A 15,028-nucleotide genomic window follows, 5' to 3' on the forward strand; every position below is an offset into this window, starting at 1 on the left:
AGCTGACCTGAGAACAGGCACAGGCATTTTCTCTGTTTTGGAAACATTTGTCTGTTGCACTGATGCAGAAATGTGCCCCGAGCTTGAAGCGTCTGCTGAGGCGGTTCTTGGACTTCTGATTAAAATCAGACACCCCAAGAGACGAGTTGTTGTTCTAGACTGCAGGACTTTTGTGTGGTTTTGTGTGTTTTTCAATTTAAAACAAACCGATTATGTCTGACTTAATTTCTTCTTCTTTTAAATGCTTTTTGGACCTAGAAGGTTTACAGTCATGTGAGGAGGCTCTCTGTGAAGAACTAAGAACACCTTGTGATGCTGTGGCTTGTATAGGCACCTTCAGCAGCAATAGCAAAAGTATATATAACACCTCAGCTATACCAAAGGAAAATTATCTCATGTCTTATAGTAAATCTTGTTAAACACAAGAATAGAGGCCTCATATGAGTTTTTTAAATAAAGGTTTTTCTGTCTTTGAGCGTATTTTGGTGGAAGACAAAGACCACCTGATTGCTTCAGAGCCCTCATGGCAAAAAGATGGGCTAATTGACAGGGAGTGAGGTACACAAGTCCTCTGGACCTCCTTGGAGACCCATCAGAGACCGTATGAGAAGGTAAACATGGAGAAAACTGAAACATACGGTACCAGATTTTCTGAATACCTGCCAGAATAGATCAAGAAGGAGAATTCACTGATTGGGTGAGCTAGGTCGACTCCCCTCGAGAGCCCCGCAGCAGGTCTACCTTTGATTGTGTTCAAGTATGTTTTTGGAGGGTTTTTTAGAGGAAGAGGTATTTTCCAAACAAGCCATACTTAGTCTTTTTCTGATTGTACTATCATGAACTTCACTTTCATTTAACATCCTAACTGAGGCCTGTAGAGTCTGAGATGTAGCTCGTGGAATTTTTTTCCAGTTTCTCTGACCTTGGGGTGAGTTTGCTGGTGTACAATCCTGGGAAGCTTGTGGCATTTTGTTAACACACACCTGAATGCTCCAGAGATTCTCACACTTAGTGGTGATCAGTTAAAGTGCTTTTGATTAGCTGAATTCCTTGAGAGGACTGGATTAGATTCCTGTGAAAAACTTTCCTTTTCAGACAACTATATGTTGTTTTTGCAAGTCTGTAGTACTTTTGAGAACAAAGAAATAATAGCAACAGCAGAACTAAAAGCAGACACAGTTTTCACAATGATAGAGGATCAGTGTTAAGCCCAATGAGTAACTTGGGAAGTCGTCTGAGATACCTTTAAACCACCGAAAGCTGCTGTGTAAATGAGCCTCAGTGACTGTTGCGAAGAAGAATAGGATATGTGTTTCCACAACTGGGTTTAGTAGTTTCATAAATAAACCACTGGACTGCGTGGAAATAAACAGTCCCCAGTTGACCCCAGTGACTGATGCATTGATTGAAAGTATTTAGTTTTGTAGGCATTTTACAGACGATTTTGGTGCTTTATGTGGCAGAAATGAAATCAAGTACGCTGGGAAACATAAGCGTGGCAACAGCATTGGTTTCTGATTGGTTGCAAAGGGTTTTTCATAGGAAAACAATCCCTCTGTGCTGATTTTGTCAGTTGCATTAGACTCTTCGCACTCATTTGTTTACAGGTGCATTGGACCAGGTCTTGAAGGCTGCCACAGCAAAGGGTGAGTAAACACAGCAACACAGATCACCACTTCTTAGGGATAAGTTAACTGAGGTAGATGTGTTAATCACATTTCTGCTGAAACTCACAAACGCACTCTGTTTGACAACCTCCCCCCCCTTCCTGTTTTTCAGCCCCCTTGGTCTTTCCATGGTCGCGGCTGGTGTTGTCGGTGGGCTGCTGGCCGCTCTCATCGCAGGCCTGTCTGTTTTTGTGTTGCTCCGCCGACGCCACATCAAGAGGAAGAGGACCATGCGTAGACTGCTCCAAGAGAGAGAGGTAAGCTGAGTCACCGCGCTTGGAGGAGTACATTAAGATGATGAAGGAAATGTCAGCATTCATTTACAGCTGAGACAATATGCAAGACTGTGATTTCTTCTCTCTAGTTGGTCGAACCCCTCACTCCCAGTGGAGAGGCACCGAACCAGGCTCTGCTGCGGATCCTGAAGGAACCCGAGTTTAAGAAAATCAAGGTGCTGGGATCAGGAGCTTTTGGTACTGTTTACAAGGTAAAAAAACAAAACAAAAAGCGGCACCCTGGAGTTGTTTCTTTTTTCTTATAATTGAACCCCAGTGCTGAGCTTTACTGAATCTGGGTCTCTCTCAGAGCCAGAACCAACACACCGTCAGCGTTTTCACTCATCTGCTACATCTGTTGTCAATTTTTCTGTTATAAAACCACATTTTTAACAAGCCAGATCATGCACGGGTGACTTCAGTCTCACTTTCGGTGCTCGTGTGTTAATTTGGGTTTATGCGTTTATGCAGTGACATTCTGGAAACTCTCCTTCCCTGTGGGGACAAAACACTGGTCTCCTCAAGGTTAACCATTTATTTTAGGGTTCGGTTTTAGGTTAGCGTAACTCTCCAGAGAGAGAGGGAGAGACTGTAGGTCAGCTCGATGTTCTGCTTTGTATTTCTGCCTGTTTGTCGCTTTTTGACCTTCGTAGTGTGGACAGTTTTGCAAAGAATGGACTGCAAGCAGAATACAAATGCACTGTTTACTGTATGTTTGAGAGCAGGTGTAGCTTTGGCTTGCACATGCATGTCAATATTTGTACTTGTACTGCACAGTGTATGCTAACATTTACACATATGCTTGTGCGCTCACTTGATGATTCAGGTCTAATTGCAGCACATAAAATAAAATGCTTGTGTCCATGCAGGGTCTGTGGGTCCCGGAGGGAGAGGACGTGAAAATCCCGGTCGCCATCAAGGTTTTGAGAGAGGCCACGTCCCCTAAAGCAAACAAGGAGATCTTGGATGTAGGTTCACTCATTTTATGTGGTAATTTTTGGCCTCTGTGCTTACCGTAATACTAAATTGGAGCTGAACACAACAGCTCATTTGAAATACTCCCTCCCTGCCTCCTTCTGTTAAGGGCTGGAAATGAAAGTATACATTTTAAAAGTTACAAATGTTACGCACATTTTTTAAGGAATTATCACAATATTTTGACTCAAAACTACATCAGCCTTAAGGAGCGACAGTTGTTGGCTGCTGGTTGTCAAGTTTCCACTAATGTGTCCTATAATCTAGCTAATGGCCACTTTTCCTTGTAATGGAGAACGTGTCTGTTTACATGGCATTCATCTTATGGGACTGCTGGAAATGGGATTAATTCATGGGAAGGCAGCGAGTGGGCGTTGGTGTAATCCAAGGCTGAGGTGTTCTGGAAAGGAATGCAGCGCTGATGCAGTGCCGAGAAAGCAGCCTGTGTTAAATGCATTATGCACACAGACAAATGTGCATCTTGGATCCTGTGATTTTGTGGTTCTGCTGCTCAGTCACTGCACGTCCACTCGCTGTGGTGGACACAAATGTCCTCTCAGCTTCTTAACTTAAGGGCAGTCTTTCACTGTAAAGTAGAACGAGTTTGGAAACCTTGTTTTCATCAGGCTGTCTGAATTGCGTAGCCCCAAGCCGAGAATTTATTGAGCAATACTGATATCGTATTAGGCGTGTAGACAATATTTTGCATGCATTTCTGCTTTCATGACAGGAAACTAGATAAAGTTCAGTTTGAATTACTGCTTGCAGTGGTTTCCTTATCCCCATTTTTTAAATTCTTAAAGTACTTTGTCTCTTTTGATAATTTCCACTGTCGAGCAATAAAATACACAGCTGTTGGTGCTGTATTACTGCTCCTGAGAAACTTATCGCCTGATAACGGGTATTTAAAAAAATGTCTTGTTTATCATTCACAAGGATATCTCTACCAGCCAATAAGTCACAGGACCTTTGAATAATTAAAAATGTATTTTTTTGCTTTTGTACCTTGAAGGGAACCTGTGCTTTCCCTTACTTACTTACAAAATGTGGACAAAGTTTGCAAAAAATGAAATTAAACACACATAAAAGTATGTGTCCTAAACACTTGGTTATTTGTTTACCTTGTGTTTTCTTTTTAAGTTTTTTTCTTTTAATAATCTTACATGAATCCGATGCTAGCATGGCATGGATTTCCTAAATGGCTTCCATCACCGGGTTTCCTCGCAGAAGTCCATTAAAAGGAAGAGGGCGCTAAGCAGACACGAGCTCAGGGGCTGCATAAACAGCCAATACGTAAAGAAGAGAAATAAACATAATTTTGAATTGTAAATCATGTAAATCATTTATGTCATCTTACAGGAAGCTTATGTGATGGCCAGTGTGGAGCACCCCCACGTGTGTCGTCTGTTGGGCATCTGCCTCACCTCCACAGTGCAGCTCATAACGCAGCTCATGCCTTACGGCTGCCTGTTGGATTATGTCAAAGAGCACAAGGACAATATTGGCTCCCAGTACCTGCTCAACTGGTGTGTGCAGATAGCCAAGGTAAGAGGGAAAGTTCATAAAGGTGTCACGTTACAGTTGAGTAATCTGTTGATTAGGTTGGACCTGTTGTTGCTGGAGTTGTTTTACATGCGCATAGCTCTGTATCAGCCAATGAAGATATAAATCTAGGCATTTTATTTATTTTATTTTCAATAACAATAATATTAATCACATGCTTTTGTGGGTTTAAGTCTTAGTGGGTGTGCAATTTCAAAACATACGCTTAAACTTAGATTTGCAGAGCGAGTCAAGTCGTCAGCGTTTTTGTTAGAGGTTTTATAAAGAACAGCCGTTTTTTGTAAAGAAATACCGTTTCTTTTATCTGAGTAATCAGATTATCATGACAAGTCTGTCGTGACAGATGTCATTTTTCACTTTGTCTGAGCAAGCGGTGTTTTCACGTTTCCAACAATATCGGCGAGCCCGTGAAAGCACGGCTCTTATGTAATCTGTATTTCACTATTTGTTTGATTAAAGGGAATGAACTACCTGGAGGAGCGCCACTTAGTGCATCGTGACTTGGCAGCCAGAAACGTCCTGGTGAAGACTCCTCAACATGTCAAGATCACTGACTTTGGTTTGGCCAAGTTGCTAAAGGCAGATGAGAAAGAGTACCATGCGGATGGAGGAAAGGTTAGTTGGTTTTTTTTTTTTTAATTTATTAGTCAGTTGTTGTGAGCACTGTTGCATCACAGCGGGTGATCCCAGAAATTTAGAATCCACTCGGCTTCCTCCCACAGTCCAAAGACACTGATGGGTTTGTGCTAATTGGCAATGCTAAATTGACCTTAGAGTGAATGTGAGTGTGAATGGTTTCCTGTCTCTCTGTGTTAGCCCTGCATTAGACTGGTGGCCTGTCTAGAGTGTACGCTCCAGCCCCCTCACAACCCTGAATTAGATAAGTGGAAGAAAACTGATGGATAGAGTTGTTGCTGCACACAAATGGGCCTAAATATGAACATGATCTTGTTTAATGAATTTATAGCCAGTTGCCAACTGACAGACCGCTTCCTGTAGTTCACTCAGCTCGACTGCATAAAAGATATATTTTTGTACTTTGTTTTGTTCTGTATCTCATGCAAGTGGTGCTGTATTTAAATAGCTTCTGTCAGTGAATTACATTCAGAGAGAAATGACAAATCAAAAGGGTTTCTTGTCTTTTGTTTCCTTTGGGAAACTGAAGGATTCCTTACTCAAGAACATGCTGTGCTGTTTGTTTTTTTGTGCCTGTAACTACAGGGTGAGCAATGCATGTTATATCAGATGTAATTAGGAGAAATAATATAATACAAATTCAGCCCAGACATCTCTCTGTATTGCCTGTCAACACCAAATGTGCAGGTGTGGAAAAGAAACATCTGGACAAATCCAGATGAATCACTAAACTTCAGACACTCTTTTGTGTAGTGCAATTAAAAAAAATATAATTGGCTTATGCAGAAAAACTGCCATAAGGTTTGTGTGACGGTCTTTACATACCTTAAGTCTGCCTTAACCTCCTAGGACCTGGCATCCACATATGTGGACATCACATTTTGGGTTATTTAGACCAAAATACAAAATTTGCTCTACAAGGGCCTGATATCTACTTACGAGGACATTATACTGCTACTGTTCTATCAAAATTTTAAATGAATATCCTAATTTTTCTTAGAAACAAAAATCAGTTAAAAAAAATCTGGTAATTCTTTGTTTTTACATTCATCGGGTCCCAATATGCCCAAATATCAAAGAGAAATTAAAAATGCATGCTGTGGAAGAGTTCGGGTCTCAAGAGGTTAATAATAAAAAGAGACTTTTGTATATCTCACCATTAGGTGGCAGCAAAATTGCATCATAAACTCTAATGAATTGGCCAGAGACATTAATCAATTTCAGAAATATAAAGATCTGCAGCGTTTTAAGTTGAAAACATCCCTGCAAATACTTGATGCAAAGTGATGCCAAAAAATAAACTCACTGTTATCAGTAGTGTCACATTTAATTCATCCCATGCATGCATATGCAACATGATATACACACCATACATTATAAACGTGTTAGTGGGTAACTTGTCATTAGTTTAAGTGCACACGGGTTTTGCATTCTTTTTAATCACACTGTAATGATTATTCCCACAGGTGCCGATAAAATGGATGGCTCTCGAGTCGATCCTGAACAGAACTTACACGCACCAGAGCGACGTATGGAGTTACGGTGAGTCACAAGGAAAGAAAACCTCGCTTGCGCTGTCCCAGATTGAGCCCGAATCCTTGTGTAACTTCTGATAAGTAAAACAGCTGGCCCTCCGTGCTCCTGAGCATTGGTGACATTCTCACTGGAGCAATATTCATTCATCGCTAAATAAAGCGTTTTAACAGAAAGTGAGGCAGGGAGCGGGCAGTCGTTTTGAAGCTTCGGATAGCGTGTTGTTTTTGGAGTCAATAAAGCTCATCAAACAGGGAGTGAAAAGGGAGAACATCTTGTTAGCATCTGCAATTTTAGGTAGCGCACACCTACATGCTGGCAGTCTCGGATGGACAATTTCACATCAACCCACATATACAGTTCTACCAGCCCAGGAGCACACACACACACACACAGAAACCAAACACAGTACAGCTTTTTTTGTGGGCCAGCTTCCAAATCTTCTTTCCCCGAGGGTTTGATCATGCTTTCCGCTCAGTATGGCAAAAGCATCAGCAGACCCTAGAAGAAGTGGCGGGCTTCCTTTTCTCCTTTTCCCTTTTTCAGTTCCTCCAACGCAGAGAGGCATCCTGCTCACTCCCACTCCTGCATGCAGAGCCAATTTGTCAACATAGCTATTTTGATACTGTGCAATACTTAAGAAGCGTACATCCTGTCACTCTCATTTCTTCCCTTCTTTTTCTTTTCTTTTTTTTTATTGGGAGCAAAACAAAGTCAGTGACAGCTCATCAAACTGACATTTACCATCTGTCCTCGTCTCTGTACTGTAGGTGTAACAGTTTGGGAGCTGATGACATTTGGGACCAAACCATACGATGGGATTCCAGCCAGTGAAATAGCTGGGATACTGGAGAAGGGAGAACGCCTGCCTCAGCCACCAATCTGCACCATAGATGTCTACATGATCATGGTGAAATGTAAGCTCGTGTACAAAACCCATGTGCATTTATTACTTTATGTAAGAGCTGCAGTAATTACTAGTCTGTTTTGGGGGGTGTTTTTTGTCTGTTTCCTCCAGAACAAACACACACATGACAGTTAACAGCAAATGAATCAGGAAGGAAAAAGTAATAATTAGTTACATCACCATTTGTTTTATTGTTTTTAAGACATAATGCACTTTAGCAAACAGTTGTTTTTTATGTTACCCCTGTACAGCCTACAGCAGGGGTGGGAAACTCCAGGCCTCAAGGGCCGGAGTGTTGCAGGTTTTAGACGTATCCTTGATCCATCACAGCTGATTTAAATTGCTAAATGACCTCGTCAACATGTCTTGAAATTTTCCAGAGGCCTGGTAATGAACTAATCATTTGAGTCCGGTGTGTTGACCCAGGGTGAGATCTAAAACCTGCAGGACACCGGCCCTTGAGGCCTGGAGCTCCCCCACCCCTGGCCTAGAGTATCATATCTGATACGCGAGACTCCTACATCATCGATGTGATGTAGCAAATATGATACAAAGCAATTTCTTTTTTGTTTAGTTTTTTTCGTCAGAATGTTCAATAAACACTCAAATTTTATGGCAGTTGTTTTGTGGTTCAGGCTTTTGTTCTAGTTTTGTCTTTATCATCCGTCTTTCCCAGTTCTGCTTCCTGCTGACCTGCTGTTTTTACAGATTATGTCTGCTAATGTACTCACAAATTTAAAGCTTCATGTTACTGAGTCAACCCACCCTGATGATCTCTGCTGATGCATGTGCGCAGGTTGGATGATTGATGCAGACAGCCGCCCTCGTTTCCGAGAACTTATAGCGGAGTTTACAAAGATGGCTCGGGATCCACCGCGTTATCTTGTCATCCAGGTATAATTTTAAGCCACTTCTTTCTTTAAAATTGCTTAAATATACAGAATATCTGATGATGAGCAGCAGTGATTTTTTACGTATAACAAAAAGGGTAAACTCTTTGATTTTAGGGGGATGACCGCATGCACTTACCGAGTCCTTCAGACAATAAGTTCTACCGCAGCCTGATTAGCGGGGAGGACATGGAGGATGCCGTGGATGTTGATGAATATCTGGTGCCACAGCGTGGCTTCTTCAGCAGCCCGAGTACCTCCCGCACCCCACTGATTCACTCAACAGTAAGACCCTTTATGGAAATGTAAAATCAAGTCTGTACGTGGTTTACAGTAATTTAGATTTTAGAGAAATCTCATAAATCATGCAATCCTTACACAAAAAAAGAAATGGCGTGAAGCTTTTCTGCTTTGTCAGGACAGGCCTGTAAGAGTAAAACTAAAAATCATTAGAAATTATGCAAAACTTAGGAGTGTTGGAGAGCGTGCTCCTGCTTAACTAGTGCAGCTCAACTGAAAGCGAAATCAAAACTGATGTAATTACGAGACGGGAAATCATCACAACTTGCGTTGGTGTCACACTGAGTAGTGATTACTCCTTATTACACCCACAAGGTGACGCAGCTCACCAGAAACCCACTCTATCGTTCTTGTGAACATCACACAAACTGACTGTGCTGTGTGCACCTAGTAATCAAAAGGCTGAAGTCACTGCTGCTGTGAATACTAGGAACTAAAGTACTGTGCAAAAGTCTTGAGCAATTCTTCATTTCATCACATTTTCCTTCCAAGGAGCCAGACTGTCTTGTAATTTTGTAAGTGATCTTGAGCAATAGTTCTCCAGACTTTCTGAAAGGTTTATTAAGTTTTTCATTGGCTGCTTTTTCACTCATTTTAATCCAGTCCTTGTACATGACCATTTTCCAAGGAATGTTTTTTTGTTTTTTTAATCCTCTTAATACTTAATAATGTGTCATTCGAGCATAAAAAGGCACCTAACTCAGGGGATGAGGCAGTGTTGTCTACACATAACAGGCAACTTAGGGAAATAAAACTTATTTTAAATTGTTTCTTCAAGCATTTTGTCTACAGCAGATGAACAGTGTCTGAAAAATCCAGGATCTGAGAGATGCATCTGCCATTTTTTATGAAGGGAAACAGGAAGAGTGAGTGAGGCTCAGTAAACGGTGTAGGCTCTGTCATGGTTTGGATCTTGCAAAATTGATGCAATTATGACTATAGACACAGAAAGAGCCCTTATATACTTACAATATATCCTCTCTCTACATATATATATATTGCTGTCCCTCTATTAGCACAAGGCTGAAGCCAAATGCTGAACTGCTGACCTGTTTCAGCACGTTCACTTCTAATTTTAAAAGATTTTGACACAAATACAGGATCCACATGGAAAATATTGCCACTGTATTTTGTGCTGTGAGCTGTAAGGCCCCTAATGAGCCATGTAATGGTGCGTTTACCACAGACACACACCCACACCAGATTCACTCACACTGACCTTCTTGGTTCACACAGCTTTAGCTGTGAACACTTTACCAACAGGCAGTCAACTGTTTGAAAATGTAATTGTGCTGTGTTAACTGTGTTTTGGGGAAATGAGATTTCGGCATAAATCATTACCCTGTGAGTCTGGATGGAAATAAACACAGTCATTTTTTTTCTTTTACTGTGTTGAAAACAATTGCTCATGCCTTCAGTCAGGAGAAACAGAGCTGCAGCTGCTAAACTCTACCAGAGGTGTTTAGACAGAATTTAACTCATTTTACTGACTTGAAGTGGGAAAAGGCTGCTTTTGACCCCAGCGGCCCTGCTTCTGTTTACCTGGCCTGTCGTGACTGCCACCCACTCGCCCTCCTTAATCAGCGCCTCTCCCACGTTTCCTCCCAGTTGTCCTGTGATTGATGAAGGTGGAATAAGCAGAACTCTTCTACTGCAGGTTCAGTGAAGGCCATGCGTAGGTCTGGCTCTTTTACCTGGGATTATTGCCGGCCACTGACAGCCTGGTTAGTCCATATGAGGTTTCAGGTTTGATTACCTTTACAGGTGCCTTTTTTTCCCGTTGTTGTTTTTTATTTCTGTCCAATAAAACTTCAGAATAGGTCTGTTTTTGTAATATTACTGTTGGGACATGGCCCAGTAAGGCCTTCTTTCTTTCTTTTTCCCCACATGGTCAGTGCTTCAGCGTATTTAATTTCCTTTTCTTGTTGAAAGTAATTGCATTGCCACAGCTGTCACCCTGTTTTCCCTGTTTTCCCATTTTTCATGGTTTTATGCCACTCACAGCCCTTTGACTTGGACACAGCAAAGCTTGTCAGATTGTCTGAATCCATATGAATCTGCACGGCGAACGTTTATTTTGATCCCTATCAGCTTGTACTAAGAATGGCAGCTATAACTTCTCGGGGACCATAAAAACACGTTCATGTCACAGTTCAGAGAGAACTTGCCGTCCCTGTGTCCAAAAGAAACATGCAGTAACAAAAAATAAGAATAAAAGAAACTAAACAAAGCAGCCTGTCTTTGTACGGTGCCTTATGCCTGCTTAATAAAATGTTAAACCTTCCTCTTCACTCAGTGGCTGCTTTATGGTTTATAGAGGATTATTTAATTATGTTATGGCTTCATAAAACACAATTTCCTGTGTCGCATTTGATGTGGCATCATCATTTGATGATTAACAAAACGTTTGCCGTACCTATTTTTCAGAGCCTCAACAGCAGCATCGGGACGTGCCACAGCAGAACTGGCTTACTGGTGAGAATGCATTAAACCCTTATTATACCTGTAAAGAAAAGGATTTTTCTCTTTGTGCTGGCCTCTTTGCAATATTTTCACAGGGAGTGCCACAGCCCTGAAAACCTCTGCTCTTTGTTACAGAACGGATTCCCGAGCAGAGATGGAAGCATGGCCCTGCGATATATTCCAGACCCCACAGACAAATTTCTCGATGAAGCCTTCCAGCCGTCTCCAGGTTAGTAAACTTCAACTAAATGCCATTACTTTTTAATTTAGTTCAAGAGAAATCTCAACATGGCTTGCCTCTGTGTTCTTTGGGTGATTAAGTGAGGAAGGGGGACATCTAGTGGCCAGCAAGTGTACTGCCCCCCTCTTCCTGTAATGCTGTTAGCAGAACATGCAGTAACCCATGTATTGTTTACTAGTTACATTAGTGTTTTTGTCAGACGTTGTAAGGCTTTTGCATATGTGTCTTTAATGCTTATCAACCTTGACGTGCCACACCTATTCATGTCCCAGTTTCTTTGGAGATGAGAGGGAGGCAGGTGAAGCAGGGATGATGTGAGAAGTAGAGTAGCGAAGGGAGCTGACTTTAAATACCTGGGGTCAACCATCCAAAGATCAGACAGTGCACAAGAGAGTACAGGCAGAGTGGAGTGGGTGGAGACAAGTGTCAGGGGTGACTTGTGAGATAAGGACAGCAGTGTGAAATAGAAGGTTTACAGGATGGTGGTGAGACCTGCTATGATGTACGGTCTTAAGACGGTGGCACAGACAAAAAAAAGGGAGGTGGTGCCGGAGGTGGCAGAGTTGAACATTTTCATCAGGAGTGAAAAGAATGGACAGGATTAGAAACGAGTGCATCAGGGGGACGGCTCAGGCTCGGAGACAAAGCTAGAGAGGCCGGGCTGAGATGGTTTGGACATGTGCAGAGGAGGGATCGTAGATATACTGGACAAAGGATGTGAGAGATGGAGTTGCCGTGGATGTAATGAAAGAGGACACGGAGAGAGGGTTAGTGATGATGAGGATGATAGGGACAAGGTGAGATAGAGGCAGAAGAAGAAAAACAAGAAAAAGAAGACTTTCTTTGTTGGATAAAATGAGTCTTATTAATGCCTTTCTGCATAGATTTGTAGATTTGTAGCATTTTGTCTTCAGAATCAGAATACTTTATTAATCCTTATGAAAGGTATGTGGTTACAGTGGCTCCAAGGTAATAAGAACAGTAACAGACTGAACTAAATTAAATAATACAATATATATATATAATAATATAAGTTACAAAATATAAGAAATAGCTCTAATATATGCAAATAGCTCAACGTAAAGATTACAGCATTATTTGGGAGCTTTCGGAAAAGACCTGCACTGATGGTTTCAGCTCGTGGCGCATCAAACCAGGGGTCTCTGCTGCATGTCATGACTCATCTTTTAGCCTTCACTCATGCCATGTCTAAATAGTCAGTTGATCTAAATAAATAAATACCCTAAAATATGCGGCGCTCCTGTTATGATCAGAGAAATTGTCTGGTGCCCTCGTTAATGTAAATGCCTTTCTTGCAGGCTACATGAACCAGAATCCCATCTCAGATGTGGTGAATCCTATCTATCAGCATCCCGGTCCACCTCGCACCCTTCTTCCCACCATCTCCTCGGACCATACGGAGACAGAATACCTGAACTACTTTAAGAACGGGGCCGCCGGACCAGAATATCTCAATGAGATTCTGTCCCCGGCCGTCCTCCCGCTCACGTCAAACGGCACGGTCCACAGCATTGAGAAATACCTGCCTCAGCAAAGCATAGACAACCCCGACTACCAACAGGATTTCACTCCCACCTTCAAGACCCACACCAATGGACACATACCGGCAGCGGAGAATGCAGAGTACCTGGGCCCGGACTGACTTAGTGGAATGTGACAAGAAATAAGAGACTACTTATGAAAGGCGTTATCTTCAGTATCTTGGCTGGATTGCTGAGTGGTACCACCCTACTCTGTCCTATCTTATGGAGTCAGCTGACAGTTTGAGCAGCATTGTTGGCATGCTTTCAAGTTAAACCAGTCTCATTCCAAAGACTTTTTTTTTTCACACCACCTCCAAACTACCAATGAGAACGACAAAAGTTGTTTCGCATGTCTCAGCTGACCTTAAGAGACCAGATAGACTCCACCTTTGTGACGTACCTCCTGACAGGAAGAGAAACTCTCTTCTGAAAATGTGAGAAGTAGAAATGTGTAGATGCTATGCACAAAAGATGTTGTGATCCAAATGTGTTGGTGGAGGAATGCTATTAAAAGCGTGTAAACACCTCCGGTAATATTTCAAGAACGCCGAAGCGGGCAGCGCAACCCAAAAACACAACTTGAGGTACATGCATTGTAGACTCGCTAGTTAGAGGCTGTTTCTCTGTGGTGAAGTCAAAAAGATTAAAGGGAGTTTTTTTTTTAAAGATTCCCCAGAATTCCTTTGGCACCCCGCCTAGAGGATGAGTCAAATACCTTGGAATGTAGGGAATGTACAGTCGGCATAAAGGGGAATTCTGGTGAATTGTCATTTTAATGTGTGATCTTTATGTTCTAAATTAATTCTGTATGTATTAAAAAAGACTGTCGCATCACCTGGCATAGAACAAGAGAGCTGAGCTTCTTGTTTTTCCCTGTCGTAACTATGTGGAGAATGTGATGGTAAATACAGCAAATGTTCCCGTTCGTCCTGCTGTGTTTTGTAGCTCAGAATCGGCAGCGTTCTTGTAACATGAAGCATATTTGTGGAGACCCACAAAGCGAGATAGTCTGAGGTTTTTTTATCAGTGTGTCATACTAAAGTCTGAGTATTAAGGAAGTCATTTGTAGCCCTCATGACTGAGTACTTTTCAGAAAACAGCTGGGTTTTTTTGTTTTTGTTTTTTTATTTTGGGCAAGCAAAAACCACATCATAGATAGACAAGTTGGGGAAAAATCTCAGCAGCACCAGTTGTGATCTATATATATAGTACGTTTGTCTTGTTTGTACCATGTTTGAAATGCTGGTTGACCTGTCTTAGGCCGTTTGAGTAAATTGTTTGAACTGTAGCAGTAGTTGCACTTCCCTGGGACATATTTTAGAGATGAATGTTTCTGACGCCCGCGGTCTGTTATTATCACCAGAACCCTTTTGGCTGGTTCCTTGTTGTTTCGCAAAAAATGTTGACAGTCCATCTATGAATCTGTTCCTAGCTTTAAAGCCTTTTTTAGTCCTGCAGCAGCATTAAGCCTCACAAATATTTATTCCTAGTTTTAAGGGAATATAGTTTTGTAGCAGCCTGTAAACCTACCTTTGCAGATTTTACACAGGTACATGTACAGGTAACAGTGTGTATGCTGTAATATAACCCGGCATAGTCGCCTGTAATTTATACTCAGTACACAGTTTTGTCATATCATATGTGAATATGCACTTATTCCTGAATTGTGATTATTTCATTCAAAAGTGTAAATGAATAAATCTTATTTTCTATGGACATGTCTCCTGTTTGTTGTTATTTCAGTGCAGCCTGAATGCTTTCCCGTTTCTGTTTTAGTGAAACAACGATGCATTAAGGTGTTCTGCTCACAGCTTTAAAGAGATCCGGACATCAAGATATGCTCTTGATTGAATTTTAGCTGTGTGCACCAGGACATGAGATAAGGTAATGACTGCTGGGTTGTGGGCAGAAAAACTTGAAATTAAAACGTCAGCCTGCAGGAAAGAATTATTTAAATTAGATTTGCAACTGCAGAGAGCCACTAACATCGCAGCAGGATCAAAGGTAAATTAAATCGTTTGGCTTCAGGGGAAA

The 15,028-nt window shown here is 41.6% G+C and overlaps 1 protein-coding gene across 1 annotated transcript in view; it reads left to right on the plus strand.

The window, feature by feature from the left end:
- Positions 1–14,710, plus strand: part of egfra (epidermal growth factor receptor a (erythroblastic leukemia viral (v-erb-b) oncogene homolog, avian)) — a 43,797-nt gene extending 29,087 nt beyond the window's left edge. The window contains exons 16-28 of the mRNA XM_085253593.1: positions 1,608–1,646; positions 1,780–1,924; positions 2,032–2,154; positions 2,812–2,910; positions 4,277–4,462; positions 4,940–5,095; positions 6,583–6,658; positions 7,420–7,566; positions 8,353–8,450; positions 8,564–8,731; positions 11,174–11,221; positions 11,345–11,438; positions 12,770–14,710. Of these exons, the coding sequence (XP_085109719.1) occupies positions 1,608–1,646; positions 1,780–1,924; positions 2,032–2,154; positions 2,812–2,910; positions 4,277–4,462; positions 4,940–5,095; positions 6,583–6,658; positions 7,420–7,566; positions 8,353–8,450; positions 8,564–8,731; positions 11,174–11,221; positions 11,345–11,438; positions 12,770–13,113 (1,723 nt within the window). The 3' untranslated portion in view covers positions 13,114–14,710. The remainder of the gene's footprint in view (positions 1–1,607; positions 1,647–1,779; positions 1,925–2,031; positions 2,155–2,811; positions 2,911–4,276; positions 4,463–4,939; positions 5,096–6,582; positions 6,659–7,419; positions 7,567–8,352; positions 8,451–8,563; positions 8,732–11,173; positions 11,222–11,344; positions 11,439–12,769) is intronic.
- Positions 14,711–15,028: the final 318 nt, after the last annotated feature.

The sequence above is a fragment of the Mchenga conophoros genome, linkage group LG18, assembly GCF_057382185.1.
Source record: "Mchenga conophoros isolate Kocher_MC1m ecotype Shallow Benthic linkage group LG18, M_conophoros_male_GT1.1, whole genome shotgun sequence".
Classification (NCBI taxonomy): domain Eukaryota; kingdom Metazoa; phylum Chordata; class Actinopteri; order Cichliformes; family Cichlidae; genus Mchenga; species Mchenga conophoros.